Source organism: Hoplias malabaricus, chromosome X1 (genome assembly GCF_029633855.1).
Source record: "Hoplias malabaricus isolate fHopMal1 chromosome X1, fHopMal1.hap1, whole genome shotgun sequence".
NCBI classification, from domain to species: Eukaryota; Metazoa; Chordata; class Actinopteri; order Characiformes; family Erythrinidae; genus Hoplias; species Hoplias malabaricus.
Genome location: NC_089818.1, coordinates 26,199,400 through 26,216,261, shown reverse-complemented (window position 1 = coordinate 26,216,261; position 16,862 = coordinate 26,199,400). Strand labels below are relative to the sequence as shown.

The 16,862-nt window shown below is 50.0% G+C and overlaps 1 protein-coding gene across 1 annotated transcript in view; it reads right to left on the bottom strand.

Moving 5' to 3' along the window:
• Window positions 1-1,495: 1,495 nt before the first annotated feature.
• The window catches only part of LOC136675499 (kin of IRRE-like protein 1), an 89,588-nt gene continuing 74,221 nt past the window's right edge, over window positions 1,496-16,862 (bottom strand). The window contains exon 14 of the mRNA XM_066652047.1: window positions 1,496-2,086. Within this exon, the coding sequence (XP_066508144.1) occupies window positions 1,496-2,086 (591 nt within the window). The remainder of the gene's footprint in view (window positions 2,087-16,862) is intronic.

The window sequence follows — 16,862 nt, the reverse complement described above, 5'->3', positions numbered from 1 at the left end:
GAGCTTCATGCTGCTTTGCAGGGCATGAAGGGTGGTACTGCCCCTGGTATAGATGGCCTACCGGTGGAATTTTATAAGGCCTTTTGGACAGAGGTGGGTTTCGGATCTGCTGGCAGTTCTCAATGAGAGCTTGGCTGATGGTCTCCTGCCCCTAAGCTGCAGGAGGGCGGTGATCACCCTGCTGCCTAAGAAGGGTGACTTGTAGAACATTAAAAACTGCCGATCAGTCTTCTTTGCACTGACCTTAAGATCTTCTCCAAAGCTTTGGCTACCAGACTGAGGGATGTGATGGGGCAGGAGGGACGAGCTGGGGGTAGGGACGGAAAGGCAGCCTGTCTGGAGAGTTCTGTATAAACAACCGCTAACAAAGAGGTCTGGAGATCTCCAGTGGAGGATCCTACATGGGGTCATAGCGGTGAACTCTTTTGTGTCTGTGATCAATCCAGAAGTCAGTGATAGGTGTGTTTTTTGTGGACTCAGAGAGACCATCTTTCACTGTTTTTTAGACTGTTCAAGGCTTAAGTCGCTTTTTCACACACTTGAGTTTTTATTTTTGAAATGTGGGGAAAGTTTTAACTCTTGTGCTTTTATTTTTGGGGCTGGGTATCGACAAAAAGACCGTGTTCAGTGGCAGCTGCTTAATTTCATAGTGGGTCGAGAGATACTGGCGAACTATAACTCCAGGAGGAATAACATGGAGGACAGATCTGATCGAGAGGTTCTGCCTTTGTTCTTGTCCCTGGTAAAGTCCAGGATTCTTTTTGAGTTTGGTTTCTACAAAACTTTGAATAACACTGAAGTGTTTGAGCTGGAATCCTGTGCAGGGTTGAGGAGGGAGAGCTGATCCTCACAAGCCCTTGGAGCTGAATGCTGTAAATGATACTGTGTTAATGTCTGTGATGTCGTACTGTGTTTGTTCACTGATCTATGTGTTTATGGATGGGTGAATATAAGTTATGCTTTTAAAAATCTCTCTCTCTCTCTCCTGTATCTCTCTCTCTCTCTCTCAGTCTTTACTGGGAATACCGAGCTATATTCGTCTTAGTGCAGTAAGCAGCAGAGGCCCCAGTGCAGCAGCCACAGGGGCTCTATTCTCTGTTACAGCTCCGTGGATCATTTAGAAGCCAGGATTTTAAGGTAGAAATACTTCGTAGTGTTCCTTTAAATGTTATCTTTCCCTTTTTTGTGAGTAATTTACTTAATGACTGTTTTGACAGAAAGTGTATTGAAGGATGTCTGATTTTTGAGTGTGGTCTGTTCCTCTCTGAGGTGTAAATAACTCCTTTTTGTGTGAAGTGCATTGTTAGAAACTGAATTTTTCCCTATAGAATGAATCATTATGAGGTCGGCAATGTACTCCTTTAAAGTAGAGTGTGAGTCCGGATTGATTTCATACTTCACACTTTCTTTGCTCTGTTTTTAATTTTTTATATTTTTTGCATGCTCAGTGAATGTATAAGTGTGTGTGTGTGTGTGTGTCAGTTCTATCACACCCTCATACATGCGTCTGCATTCTCTGGGTGTGTCTTTGAGAGTATTCCGTTTGTGGCGATGAGTAGGAGAAACGCGTTGAGCTTCCGTACTTCCCTAATGCAGGCTCTGGCCCTGGCCCTGGCCCCGGCCCCGGCCCCGCCCCCGCCACTTGACTCAGCCCCACCCCCTGTCCCGTGGGATACATCTCATAGGCGGGGCCTTCCTCCAGGGGTGGGGCAAAGCCGAGCCTGTACTGAGAGTACTGGGCGCTGGTTGGGTAGCCGTAGCTGTCGTAAGCGAGCTGATTGGTGGACTCCAGCAATCCGCACTCTCGGGAATAGTCAGTGGTCTGTGGTGGTGGGATGGGTGGGGCCTGGCTCTGTTTGGTCCTGGCGATGGTGTTGAAGTGGGCGTAGGTGTTGTGAGTGATCCGGGATTGTGGGCGTGGCTCATAGCGTCCGATGGGGGCGGGGTTAATGCCAGCAGGTGGCGCTGCTGCAGAGACAGAGGCGGGATTTGGTGGACGGAACTCCTGGTAAAGTACAGAGCGGGAACCGGGGCGGATTTCATCGTGGGTGGTCGCTCGGACGTTGTAATAGCCATTCGTGGGATCCTGGGAAAACAGAAATGTTCTGTGTTATATACTACTTTTACTTTTGAAGGAGTATGAAATGTAGAAAAGGATAAAAAGGGGATTCAAATATTGCAGACGCTCCTAGAGATGTGTCCCGAGCACAGCTTCAAAAACAGCCCTTTAACACTTGGCCACTTTTGTATTCTTCTGATTTATCAGTCACAATAAACAATGTTTATCTACGTTTATCACATCATTTTGGCTTTTCAGCCATCTCTCACCTTCGTTCTCTCTCTCGTCTCTCCAGTCAATTTCAATTCAATTCAAGGTGCTTTATTGACATGACAAATTAGTTACATTTGTATTGTCAAAGCCTGGGTTACAATTTTAAAGTTTAAGAAGAACATAAACATTGAATTAAATAAATAACTTATTAGAACTTGGAAACACTTGGCAACATTTACCACAGTGACCGGAACTGGGGGAAAGGTGTATGTGTGTACGTGTGTGTTTGAGTGTTTGACAGGGTCACTCACTGTCCCTTTTGCGATGGCAGGCGAGGATGTATCGGGCTGCGAGAGTGCAGCTCTCTCTCTGTTCTCCCAGGAGATACGGGAGTCTGTCTGTGGCGGTCAGGGCTGTGTGTGTGCTGCAGAGCTTTGTAACGGTACGAGTGGGGGTCACTGTGTTTAAGGTGTGTGTGTGTGTGTGTGTGTGTGTTGGTGTGTAATGCACGGCTTTGTAACGGTATGAGTGGGGGTCACTGTGTTTAAGGTGTGTGTGTGTGTGTTGGTGTGTACTGCACGGCTTTGTAACGGTATGAGTGGGGGTCACTGTGTTTAAGGTGTGTGTGTGTGTGTGCTGCAGAGCTTTGTAACGGTACGAGTGGGGGTCACTGTGTTTAAGGTGTGTGTGTGTGTGTGTGTGTGTGTGTTGGTGTGTAATGCACGGCTTTGTAACGGTATGAGTGGGGGTCACTGTGTTTAAGGTGTGTGTGTGTGTGTTGGTGTGTACTGCACGGCTTTGTAACGGTATGAGTGGGGGTCACTGTGTTTAAGGTGTGTGTGTGTGTGTACTGCAGGGCTTTGTAACGGTAGGAGTGGGGGTCACTGTGTTTAACGTGTGTGTGTGTGTGTGTGTTGGTGTGTACTGCAGGGCTTTGTAACGGTACGAGTGGGGGTCACTGTGTTTAACGTGTGTGTGTGTGTGTGTGTTGGTGTGTACTGCACGGCTTTGTAACGGTACGAGTGGGGGTCTCTGTGTTTAAGGTGTGTGTGTGTTGGTGTGTACTGCAGGGCTTTGTAACGGTACGAGTGGGGGTCACTGTGTTTAACGTATGTGTGTGTGTGTTGGTGTGTAATGTTGGGCTTTGTAACGGTACGAGTGGGGGTCACTGTGTTTAAGGTGTGTGTGTGTGTGTGTTGGTGTGTACTGCACGGCTTTGTAACGGTACGAGTGGGGGTCTCTGTGTTTAAGGTGTGTGTGTGTTGGTGTGTACTGCAGGGCTTTGTAACGGTACGAGTGGGGGTCACTGTGTTTAACGTATGTGTGTGTGTGTGTGTGTTGGTGTGTAATGTTGGGCTTTGTAACGGTACGAGTGGGGGTCTCTGTGTTTAAGGTGTGTGTGTGTTGGTGTGTACTGCAGGGCTTTGTAACGGTACGAGTGGGGGTCACTGTGTTTAACGTATGTGTGTGTGTGTGTGTGTTGGTGTGTAATGTTGGGCTTTGTAACGGTACGAGTGGGGGTCACTGTGTTTAAGGTGTGTGTGTGTGTTGGTGTGTACTGCAGGGCTGTGTAACGGTACGAGTGGGGGTCACTGTGTTTAACGTGTGTGTGTGTGTGTGTTGCAGGGCTGTGTAACAGTACGAGTGTGGGTCACTGTGTTTAATGTGTGTGTGTGTGTTGGTGTGTACTGCAGGGCTTTGTAACGGTACGAGTGGAGGTCACTGTGTTTAAGGTGTGTGTGTTGGTGTGTACTGCAGGGCTTTGTAACGGTATGAGTGGGGGTCACTGTGTTTAAGGTGTGTGTGTGTGTTGGTGTGTACTGCACGGCTTTGTAACGGTACGAGTGGGGGTCACTGTGTTTAAGGTGTGTGTGTGTGTTGGTGTGTACTGCACGGCTTTGTAACGGTACGAGTGGGGGTCACTGTGTTTAAGGTGTGTGTGTGTTGGTGTGTACTGCAGGGCTTTGTAACGGTACGAGTGGGGGTCACTGTGTTTAAGGTGTGTGTGTGTGTGTTGGTGTGTACTGCAGGGCTTTGTAACGGTACGAGTGGGGGTCACTGTGTTTAAGGTGTGTGTGTGTGTGTTGGTGTGTACTGCAGGGCTTTGTAACGGTACGAGTGGGGGTCGCCGTGTTTAAGGTGTGTGTGTGTTTTGGTGTGTACTGCAGGGCTGTGTAACGGTACGAGTGGGGGTCACTGTGTTTAAGGTGTGTGTGTGTGTGTGTGTGTGTGTTGGTGTGTACTGCACGGCTTTGTAACGGTACGAGTGGGGGTCACTGTGTTTAAGGTGTGTGTGTGTGTGTTGGTGTGTACTGCAGGGCTTTGTAACGGTACGAGTGGGGGTCACTGTGTTTAAGGTGTGTGTGTGTGTGTTGGTGTGTACTGCTGGGCTTTGTAACGGTACGAGTGGGGGTCACTGTGTTTAAGGTGTGTGTGTGTGTGTGTGTGTGTGTTGGTGTGTACTGCACGGCTTTGTAACGGTACGAGTGGGGGTCACTGTGTTTAAGGTGTGTGTGTGTGTGTTGGTGTGTACTGCACGGCTTTGTAACGGTACGAGTGGGGGTCACTGTGTTTAAGGTGTGTTTGTGTGTGTTGGTGTGTACTGCAGGGCTTTGTAACGGTACGAGTGGGGGTCACTGTGTTTAAGGTGTGTGTGTGTGTGTGTTGGTGTGTACTGCTGGGCTTTGTAACGGTACGAGTGGGGGTCACTGTGTTTAAGGTGTGTGTGTGTGTGTGTGTGTTGGTGTGTACTGCACGGCTTTGTAACGGTACGAGTGGGGGTCACTGTGTTTAAGGTGTGTGTGTGTGTGTTGGTGTGTACTGCTGGGCTTTGTAACGGTACGAGTGGGGGTCACTGTGTTTAAGGTGTGTGTGTTGGTGTGTACTGCACGGCTTTGTAACGGTACGAGTGGGGGTCACTGTGTTTAAGGTGTGTGTGTTGGTGTGTACTGCAGGGCTTTGTAACGGTACGAGTGGGGGTCACTGTGTTTAAGGTGTGTGTGTGTGTGTGTTGGTGTGTACTGCAGGGCTTTGTAACGGTATGAGTGGGGGTCACTGTGTTTAAGGTGTGTGTGTGTGTGTTGGTGTGTACTGCACGGCTTTGTAACGGTACGAGTGGGGGTCACTGTGTTTAAGGTGTGTGTGTGTTGGTGTGTAATGCAGGGCTTTGTAACGGTACGAGTGGGGGTCACTGTGTTTAAGGTGTGTGTGTGTGTGTGTTGGTGTGTACTGCAGGGCTTTGTAACGGTACGAGTGGGGGTCACTGTGTTTAAGGTGTGTGTGTGTGTGTTGGTGTGTACTGCAGGGCTTTGTAACGGTACGAGTGGGGGTCACTGTGTTTAAGGTGTGTGTGTTGGTGTGTACTGCAGGGCTTTGTAACGGTACGAGTGGGGGTCGCTGTGTTTAAGGTGTGTGTGTGTGTTGGTGTGTACTGCAGGGCTTTGTAACGGTACGAGTGGGGGTCGCCGTGTTTAAGGTGTGTGTGTGTTTTGGTGTGTACTGCAGGGCTGTGTAACGGTACGAGTGGGGGTCACTGTGTTTAAGGTGTGTGTGTGTGTGTGTTGGTGTGTACTGCACGGCTTTGTAACGGTACGAGTGGGGGTCACTGTGTTTAAGGTGTGTGTGTGTGTGTTGGTGTGTACTGCAGGGCTTTGTAACGGTACGAGTGGGGGTCACTGTGTTTAAGGTGTGTGTGTGTGTGTTGGTGTGTACTGCTGGGCTTTGTAACGGTACGAGTGGGGGTCACTGTGTTTAAGGTGTGTGTGTGTGTGTGTGTGTGTGTGTGTGTTGGTGTGTACTGCACGGCTTTGTAACGGTACGAGTGGGGGTCACTGTGTTTAAGGTGTGTGTGTGTGTGTTGGTGTGTACTGCACGGCTTTGTAACGGTACGAGTGGGGGTCACTGTGTTTAAGGTGTGTTTGTGTGTGTTGGTGTGTACTGCAGGGCTTTGTAACGGTACGAGTGGGGGTCACTGTGTTTAAGGTGTGTGTGTGTGTGTGTTGGTGTGTACTGCTGGGCTTTGTAACGGTACGAGTGGGGGTCACTGTGTTTAAGGTGTGTGTGTGTGTGTTTGTGTGTTGGTGTGTACTGCACGGCTTTGTAACGGTACGAGTGGGGGTAACTGTGTTTAAGGTGTGTGTGTTGGTGTGTTGGTGTGTACTGCAGGGCTTTGTAACGGTATGAGTGGGGGTCACTGTGTTTAAGGTGTGTGTGTGTGTGTTGGTGTGTTGGTGTGTACTGCACGGCTTTGTAACGGTATGAGTGGGGGTCACTGTGTTTAAGGTGTGTGTGTGTGTGTGTACTGCAGGGCTTTGTAACGGTACGAGTGGGGGTCACTGTGTTTAAAGTGTGTGTGTGTGTGTTGGTGTGTACTGCACGGCTTTGTAACGGTACGAGTGGGGGTCACTGTGTTTAAGGTGTGTGTGTGTTGGTGTGTACTGCAGGGCTTTGTAACGGTACGAGTGGGGGTCACTGTGTTTAAGGTGTGTGTGTGTGTGTTGGTGTGTACTGCAGGGCTTTGTAACGGTACGAGTGGGGGTCACTGTGTTTAAGGTGTGTGTGTGTGTTGGTGTGTACTGCTGGGCTTTGTAACGGTACGAGTGGGGGTCACTGTGTTTAAGGTGTGTGTGTGTGTGTGTTGGTGTGTACTGCACGGCTTTGTAACGGTACGAGTGGGGGTCACTGTGTTTAAGGTGTGTGTGTTGGTGTGTACTGCAGGGCTTTGTAACGGTACGAGTGGGGGTCACCGTGTTTAAGGTGTGTGTGTGTTTTGGTGTGTACTGCAGGGCTGTGTAACGGTACGAGTGGGCGTCACTGTTTAACGTGTGTGTGTGTGTGTGTGTTGGTGTGTACTGCACGGCTGTAACGGTATGAGTGGGGGTCACTGTGTTTAAGGTGTGTGTGTGTGTGTGTACTGCAGGGCTTTGTAACGGTACGAGTGGGGGTCACTGTGTTTAAGGTGTGTGTGTGTGTGTTGGTGTGTACTGCAGGGCTGTGTAACGGTACGAGTGGGGGTCACTGTGTTTAACGTGTGTGTGTGTGTGTTGCAGGGCTGTGTAACGGTACGAGTGGGGGTCACTGTGTTTAAGGTGTGTGTGTGTGTGTTGGTGTGTACTGCAGGGCTTTGTAACGGTACGAGTGGGGGTCACTGTGTTTAAGGTGTGTGTGTGTGTGTTGGTGTGTACTGCACGGCTTTGTAACGGTACGAGTGGGGGTCACTGTGTTTAAGGTGTGTGTGTTGGTGTGTACTGCAGGGCTTTGTAACGGTACGAGTGGGGGTCACTGTGTTTAAGGTGTGTGTGTGTGTGTTGGTGTGTACTGCAGGGCTTTGTAACGGTATGAGTGGGGGTCACTGTGTTTAAGGTGTGTGTGTGTGTGTTGGTGTGTACTGCAGGGCTTTGTAACGGTACGAGTGGGGGTCACTGTGTTTAAGGTGTGTGTGTGTGTGTTGGTGTGTACTGCAGGGCTTTGTAACGGTACGAGTGGGGGTCACTGTGTTTAAGGTGTGTGTGTGTGTGTTGGTGTGTACTGCACGGCTTTGTAACGGTACGAGTGGGGGTCACTGTGTTTAAGGTGTGTGTGTGTGTGTTGGTGTGTTGGTGTGTACTGCACGGCTTTGTAACGGTACGAGTGGGGGTCACTGTGTTTAAGGTGTGTGTGTGTTTGTGTGTGTTGGTGTGTACTGCAGTGCTTTGTAACGGTACGAGTGGGGGTCACTGTGTTTAAGGTGTGTGTGTTGGTGTGTACTGCAGGGCTTTGTAACGGTACGAGTGGGGGTCACTGTGTTTGTGTGTGTGTGTGTTGGTGTGTACTGCAGGGCTGTGTAATGGTACGAGTGGGGGTCACTGTGTTTAAGGTGTGTGTGTGTGTGTGTGTGTGTGTTGGTGTGTACTGCACGGCTTTGTAACGGTACGAGTGGGGGTCACTGTGTTTAAGGTGTGTGTGTGTGTGTGTGTGTGTGTTGGTGTGTACTGCACGGCTTTGTAACGGTACGAGTGGGGGTCACTGTGTTTAAGGTGTGTGTGTGTGTGTGTGTGTGTGTGTTGGTGTGTACTGCACGGCTTTGTAACGGTACGAGTGGGGGTCACTGTGTTTAAGGTGTGTGTGTGTGTGTGTGTGTGTTGGTGTGTACTGCAGTGCTTTGTAACGGTACGAGTGGGGGTCACTGTGTTTAAGGTGTGTGTGTGTTGGTGTGTACTGCAGGGCTTTGTAACGGTACGAGTGGGGGTCACTGTGTTTAAGGTGTGTGTGTGTGTGTGTTGGTGTGTACTGCACGGCTTTGTAACGGTACGAGTGGGGGTCACTGTGTTTAAGGTGTGTGTGTGTGTGTGTGTGTGTGTTGGTGTGTACTGCAGTGCTTTGTAACGGTACGAGTGGGGGTCACTGTGTTTAAGGTGTGTGTGTGTGTGTTGTTGTGTACTGCAGTGCTTTGTAATGGTACGAGTGGGGGTCACTGTGTTTAAGGTGTGTGTGTTGGTGTGTACTGCAGGGCTTTGTAACGGTACGAGTGGGGGTCACTGTGTTTAAGGTGTGTGTGTGTGTGTGTGTGTGTGTGTTGGTGTGTACTGCACGGCTTTGTAACGGTATGAGTGGGGGTCACTGTGTTTAAGGTGTGTGTGTGTGTGTGTTGGTGTGTACTGCACGGCTTTGTAACGGTACGAGTGGGGGTCACTGTGTTTAAGGTGTGTGTGTGTGTGTGTGTGTGTTGGTGTGTACTGCACGGCTTTGTAACGGTACGAATGGGGGTCACTGTGTTTAAGGTGTGTGTTGGTGTGTACTGCACGGCTTTGTAACGGTACGAGTGGGGGTCACTGTGTTTAAGGTGTGTGTGTGTGTGTGTTGGTGTGTACTGCAGTGCTTTGTAACGGTATGAGTGGGGGTCACTGTGTTTAAGGTGTGTGTGTGTGTGTGTGTTGGTGTGTACTGCAGGGCTTTGTAACGGTACGAGTGGGGGTCACTGTGTTTAAGGTGTGTGTGTGTGTGTGTGTGTGTGTTGGTGTGTACTGCACGGCTTTGTAACGGTATGAGTGGGGGTCACTGTGTTTAAGGTGTGTGTGTGTGTTGGTGTGTACAGCAGGGCTTTGTAACGGTACGAGTGGGGGTCACTGTGTTTAAGGTGTGTGTGTGTGTTTGTGTGTGTTGGTGTGTACTGCAGTGCTTTGTAACGATACGAGTGAGGGTCACTGTGTTTAAGGTGTGTGTGTGTGTGTTGGTGTGTACTGCAGGGCTTTGTAACGGTATGAGTGGGGGTCACTGTGTTTAAGGTGTGTGTGTGTGTGTTGGTGTGTACTGCACGGCTTTGTAACGGTACGAGTGGGGGTCACTGTGTTTAAGGTGTGTGTGTGTTGGTGTGTACTGCAGGGCTTTGTAACGGTACGAGTGGGGGTCACTGTGTTTAAGGTGTGTGTGTGTGTGTTGGTGTGTACTGCAGGGCTTTGTAACGGTACGAGTGGGGGTCACTGTGTTTAAGGTGTGTGTGTGTGTGTTGGTGTGTACTGCACGGCTTTGTAACGGTACGAGTGGGGGTCACTGTGTTTAAGGTGTGTGTGTGTGTGTTGGTGTGTACTGCACGGCTTTGTAACGGTACGAGTGGGGGTCACTGTGTTTAAGGTGTGTGTGTTGGTGTGTACTGCAGGGCTTTGTAACGGTACGAGTGGGGGTCACTATGTTTAAGGTGTGTGTGTGTGTTGGTGTGTACAGCAGGGCTTTGTAACGGTACGAGTGGGGGTCACTGTGTTTAAGGTGTGTGTGTGTGTTTGTGTGTGTTGGTGTGTACTGCAGTGCTTTGTAACGGTACGAGTGGGGGTCACTGTGTTTAAGGTGTGTGTGTTGGTGTGTACTGCAGGGCTTTGTAACGGTACGAGTGGGGGTCACTGTGTTTGTGTGTGTGTGTGTGTGTGTGTTGGTGTGTACTGCAGTGCTTTGTAACGGTACGAGTGGGGGTCACTGTGTTTAAGGTGCGTGTGTGTGTGTGTGTGTGTTGGTGTGTACTGCAGTGCTTTGTAACGGTACGAGTGGGGGTCACTGTGTTTAAGGTGTGTGTGTGTGTGTTGGTGTGTACTGCAGGGCTTTGTAACGGTACGAGTGGGGGTCACTGTGTTTAAGGTGTGTGTGTGTGTGTGTGTGTGTGTTGGTGTGTACTGCACGGCTTTGTAACGGTATGAGTGGGGGTCACTGTGTTTAAGGTGTGTGTGTGTGTGTGTTGGTGTGTACTGCACGGCTTTGTAACGGTACGAATGGGGGTCACTGTGTTTAAGGTGTGTGTGTGTGTGTGTTGGTGTGTACTGCACGGCTTTGTAACGGTACGAATGGGGGTCACTGTGTTTAAGGTGTGTGTGTGTGTGTGTTGGTGTGTACTGCACAGCTTTGTAACGGTACGAGTGGGGGTCACTGTGTTTAAGGTGTGTGTGTGTGTGTGTTGGTGTGTACTGCACGGCTTTGTAACGGTACGAATGGGGGTCACTGTGTTTAAGGTGTGTGTTGGTGTGTACTGCACGGCTTTGTAACGGTATGAGTGGGGGTCACTGTGTTTAAGGTGTGTGTGTGTGTGTGTGTGTTGGTGTGTACTGCAGGGCTTTGTAACGGTACGAGTGGGGGTCACTGTGTTTAAGGTGTGTGTGTGTGTGTGTGTTGGTGTGTACTGCACGGCTTTGTAACGGTATGAGTGGGGGTCACTGTGTTTAAGGTGTGTGTGTGTGTGTTGGTGTGTACTGCAGGGCTTTGTAACGGTATGAGTGGGGGTCACTGTGTTTAAGGTGTGTGTGTGTGTTGGTGTGTACTGCAGGGCTTTGTAACGGTACGAGTGGGGGTCACTGTGTTTAAGGTGTGTGTGTGTGTGTTGGTGTGTACTGCACGGCTTTGTAACGGTACGAGTGGGGGTCACTTTGTTTAAGGTGTGTGTGTGTGTTGGTGTGTACTGCACGGCTTTGTAACGGTACGAGTGGGGGTCACTGTGTTTAGTGTGTGTGTGTGTGTGTTGGTGTGTACTGCAGGGCTTTGTAACGGTACGAGTGGGGGTCACTGTGTTTAAGGTGTGTGTGTGTGTTGGTGTGTACTGCAGGGCTTTGTAACGGTACGAGTGGGTGTCACTGTGTTTAGTGTGTGTGTGTGTGTGTTGGTGTGTACAGCAGGGCTTTGTAACGGTACGAGTGGGGGTCACTGTATTTAAGGTGTGTGTGTGTGTTTGTGTGTGTTGGTGTGTACTGCAGTGCTTTGTAACGGTACGAGTGGGGGTCACTGTGTTTAAGGTGTGTGTGTGTGTTGGTGTGTACAGCAGGGCTTTGTAACGGTACGAGTGGGGGTCACTGTGTTTAAGGTGTGTGTGTGTGTGTTGGTGTGTACTGCAGGGCTTTGTAACGGTACGAGTGGGGGTCACTGTGTTTAAGGTGTGTGTGTGTGTTGGTGTGTACTGCAGGGCTTTGTAACGGTACGAGTGGGTGTCACTGTGTTTAGTGTGTGTGTGTGTGTGTTGGTGTGTACAGCAGGGTTTTGTAACGGTACGAGTGGGGGTCACTGTATTTAAGGTGTGTGTGTGTGTTTGTGTGTGTTGGTGTGTACTGCAGGGCTTTGTAACGGTACGAGTGGGTGTCACTGTGTTTAGTGTGTGTGTGTGTGTGTTGGTGTGTACAGCAGGGTTTTGTAACGGTACGAGTGGGGGTCACTGTGTTTAAGGTGTGTGTTGGTGTGTACTGCACGGCTTTGTAACGGTATGAGTGGGGGTCACTGTGTTTAAGGTGTGTGTGTGTGTGTGTGTGTTGGTGTGTACTGCAGGGCTTTGTAACGGTACGAGTGGGGGTCACTGTGTTTAAGGTGTGTGTGTGTGTGTGTGTTGGTGTGTACTGCACGGCTTTGTAACGGTATGAGTGGGGGTCACTGTGTTTAAGGTGTGTGTGTGTGTGTGTGTTGGTGTGTACTGCACAGCTTTGTAACGGTACGAGTGGGGGTCACTGTGTTTAAGGTGTGTGTGTGTGTGTGTTGGTGTGTACTGCACGGCTTTGTAACGGTACGAATGGGGGTCACTGTGTTTAAGGTGTGTGTTGGTGTGTACTGCACGGCTTTGTAACGGTATGAGTGGGGGTCACTGTGTTTAAGGTGTGTGTGTGTGTGTGTGTGTTGGTGTGTACTGCAGGGCTTTGTAACGGTACGAGTGGGGGTCACTGTGTTTAAGGTGTGTGTGTGTGTGTGTGTTGGTGTGTACTGCACGGCTTTGTAACGGTATGAGTGGGGGTCACTGTGTTTAAGGTGTGTGTGTGTGTGTTGGTGTGTACTGCAGGGCTTTGTAACGGTATGAGTGGGGGTCACTGTGTTTAAGGTGTGTGTGTGTGTTGGTGTGTACTGCAGGGCTTTGTAACGGTACGAGTGGGGGTCACTGTGTTTAAGGTGTGTGTGTGTGTGTTGGTGTGTACTGCACGGCTTTGTAACGGTACGAGTGGGGGTCACTTTGTTTAAGGTGTGTGTGTGTGTTGGTGTGTACTGCACGGCTTTGTAACGGTACGAGTGGGGGTCACTGTGTTTAGTGTGTGTGTGTGTGTGTTGGTGTGTACTGCAGGGCTTTGTAACGGTATGAGTGGGGGTCACTATGTTTAAGGTGTGTGTGTGTGTTGGTGTGTACTGCAGGGCTTTGTAACGGTACGAGTGGGGGTCACTGTGTTTAAGGTGTGTGTGTGTGTGTTGGTGTGTACTGCACGGCTTTGTAACGGTATGAGTGGGGGTCACTGTGTTTAAGGTGTGTGTGTGTGTTGGTGTGTACTGCAGGGCTTTGTAACGGTACGAGTGGGGGTCACTTTGTTTAAGGTGTGTGTGTGTGTTGGTGTGTACTGCACGGCTTTGTAACGGTACGAGTGGGGGTCACTGTGTTTAGTGTGTGTGTGTGTGTGTTGGTGTGTACTGCAGGGCTTTGTAACGGTACGAGTGGGGGTCACTGTGTTTGTGTGTGTGTGTGTGTGTGTGTTGGTGTGTACTGCAGTGCTTTGTAACGGTACGAGTGGGGGTCACTGTGTTTAAGGTGCGTGTGTGTGTGTGTGTGTGTTGGTGTGTACTGCAGTGCTTTGTAACGGTACGAGTGGGGGTCACTGTGTTTAAGGTGTGTGTGTGTGTGTTGGTGTGTACTGCAGGGCTTTGTAACGGTACGAGTGGGGGTCACTGTGTTTAAGGTGTGTGTGTGTGTGTGTGTGTGTGTTGGTGTGTACTGCACGGCTTTGTAACGGTATGAGTGGGGGTCACTGTGTTTAAGGTGTGTGTGTGTGTGTGTTGGTGTGTACTGCACGGCTTTGTAACGGTACGAATGGGGGTCACTGTGTTTAAGGTGTGTGTGTGTGTGTGTTGGTGTGTACTGCACGGCTTTGTAACGGTACGAATGGGGGTCACTGTGTTTAAGGTGTGTGTGTGTGTGTGTTGGTGTGTACTGCACAGCTTTGTAACGGTACGAGTGGGGGTCACTGTGTTTAAGGTGTGTGTGTGTGTGTGTTGGTGTGTACTGCACGGCTTTGTAACGGTACGAATGGGGGTCACTGTGTTTAAGGTGTGTGTTGGTGTGTACTGCACGGCTTTGTAACGGTATGAGTGGGGGTCACTGTGTTTAAGGTGTGTGTGTGTGTGTGTGTGTTGGTGTGTACTGCAGGGCTTTGTAACGGTACGAGTGGGGGTCACTGTGTTTAAGGTGTGTGTGTGTGTGTGTGTTGGTGTGTACTGCACGGCTTTGTAACGGTATGAGTGGGGGTCACTGTGTTTAAGGTGTGTGTGTGTGTGTTGGTGTGTACTGCAGGGCTTTGTAACGGTATGAGTGGGGGTCACTGTGTTTAAGGTGTGTGTGTGTGTTGGTGTGTACTGCAGGGCTTTGTAACGGTACGAGTGGGGGTCACTGTGTTTAAGGTGTGTGTGTGTGTGTTGGTGTGTACTGCACGGCTTTGTAACGGTACGAGTGGGGGTCACTTTGTTTAAGGTGTGTGTGTGTGTTGGTGTGTACTGCACGGCTTTGTAACGGTACGAGTGGGGGTCACTGTGTTTAGTGTGTGTGTGTGTGTGTTGGTGTGTACTGCAGGGCTTTGTAACGGTACGAGTGGGGGTCACTGTGTTTAAGGTGTGTGTGTGTGTTGGTGTGTACTGCAGGGCTTTGTAACGGTACGAGTGGGTGTCACTGTGTTTAGTGTGTGTGTGTGTGTGTTGGTGTGTACAGCAGGGCTTTGTAACGGTACGAGTGGGGGTCACTGTATTTAAGGTGTGTGTGTGTGTTTGTGTGTGTTGGTGTGTACTGCAGTGCTTTGTAACGGTACGAGTGGGGGTCACTGTGTTTAAGGTGTGTGTGTGTGTTGGTGTGTACAGCAGGGCTTTGTAACGGTACGAGTGGGGGTCACTGTGTTTAAGGTGTGTGTGTGTGTGTTGGTGTGTACTGCAGGGCTTTGTAACGGTACGAGTGGGGGTCACTGTGTTTAAGGTGTGTGTGTGTGTTGGTGTGTACTGCAGGGCTTTGTAACGGTACGAGTGGGTGTCACTGTGTTTAGTGTGTGTGTGTGTGTGTTGGTGTGTACAGCAGGGTTTTGTAACGGTACGAGTGGGGGTCACTGTATTTAAGGTGTGTGTGTGTGTTTGTGTGTGTTGGTGTGTACTGCAGGGCTTTGTAACGGTACGAGTGGGTGTCACTGTGTTTAGTGTGTGTGTGTGTGTGTTGGTGTGTACAGCAGGGTTTTGTAACGGTACGAGTGGGGGTCACTGTGTTTAAGGTGTGTGTTGGTGTGTACTGCACGGCTTTGTAACGGTATGAGTGGGGGTCACTGTGTTTAAGGTGTGTGTGTGTGTGTGTGTGTTGGTGTGTACTGCAGGGCTTTGTAACGGTACGAGTGGGGGTCACTGTGTTTAAGGTGTGTGTGTGTGTGTGTGTTGGTGTGTACTGCACGGCTTTGTAACGGTATGAGTGGGGGTCACTGTGTTTAAGGTGTGTGTGTGTGTGTGTGTTGGTGTGTACTGCACAGCTTTGTAACGGTACGAGTGGGGGTCACTGTGTTTAAGGTGTGTGTGTGTGTGTGTTGGTGTGTACTGCACGGCTTTGTAACGGTACGAATGGGGGTCACTGTGTTTAAGGTGTGTGTTGGTGTGTACTGCACGGCTTTGTAACGGTATGAGTGGGGGTCACTGTGTTTAAGGTGTGTGTGTGTGTGTGTGTGTTGGTGTGTACTGCAGGGCTTTGTAACGGTACGAGTGGGGGTCACTGTGTTTAAGGTGTGTGTGTGTGTGTGTGTTGGTGTGTACTGCACGGCTTTGTAACGGTATGAGTGGGGGTCACTGTGTTTAAGGTGTGTGTGTGTGTGTTGGTGTGTACTGCAGGGCTTTGTAACGGTATGAGTGGGGGTCACTGTGTTTAAGGTGTGTGTGTGTGTTGGTGTGTACTGCAGGGCTTTGTAACGGTACGAGTGGGGGTCACTGTGTTTAAGGTGTGTGTGTGTGTGTTGGTGTGTACTGCACGGCTTTGTAACGGTACGAGTGGGGGTCACTTTGTTTAAGGTGTGTGTGTGTGTTGGTGTGTACTGCACGGCTTTGTAACGGTACGAGTGGGGGTCACTGTGTTTAGTGTGTGTGTGTGTGTGTTGGTGTGTACTGCAGGGCTTTGTAACGGTATGAGTGGGGGTCACTATGTTTAAGGTGTGTGTGTGTGTTGGTGTGTACTGCAGGGCTTTGTAACGGTACGAGTGGGGGTCACTGTGTTTAAGGTGTGTGTGTGTGTGTTGGTGTGTACTGCACGGCTTTGTAACGGTATGAGTGGGGGTCACTGTGTTTAAGGTGTGTGTGTGTGTTGGTGTGTACTGCAGGGCTTTGTAACGGTACGAGTGGGGGTCACTTTGTTTAAGGTGTGTGTGTGTGTTGGTGTGTACTGCACGGCTTTGTAACGGTACGAGTGGGGGTCACTGTGTTTAGTGTGTGTGTGTGTGTGTTGGTGTGTACTGCAGGGCTTTGTAACGGTACGAGTGGGGGTCACTGTGTTTAAGGTGTGTGTGTGTGTTGGTGTGTACTGCAGGGCTTTGTAACGGTACGAGTGGGTGTCACTGTGTTTAGTGTGTGTGTGTGTGTGTTGGTGTGTACAGCAGGGCTTTGTAACGGTACGAGTGGGGGTCACTGTATTTAAGGTGTGTGTGTGTGTTTGTGTGTGTTGGTGTGTACTGCAGTGCTTTGTAACGGTACGAGTGTGGGTCACTGTGTTTAAGGTGTGTGTGTGTGTGTGTGTGTGTGTTGGTGTGTACTGCACGGCTTTGTAACGGTACGAGTGGGGGTCACTGTGTTTAAGGTGTGTGTGTGTGTTGGTGTGTACTGCAGGGCTTTGTAACGGTACGAGTGGGGGTCACTGTGTTTAAGGTGTGTGTGTGTGTGTTGGTGTGTACTGCACGGCTTTGTAACGGTACGAGTGAGTGTCACTGTGTTTAAGGTGTGTGTGTGTGTGTTGGTGTGTACTGCACGGCTTTGTAACGGTACGAGTGGGGGTCACTGTGTTTAAGGTGTGTGTGTGTTTGTGTGTGTTGGTGTGTACTGCAGTGCTTTGTAACGGTACGAGTGGGGGTCACTGTGTTTAAGGTGTGTGTGTTGGTGTGTACTGCAGTGCTTTGTA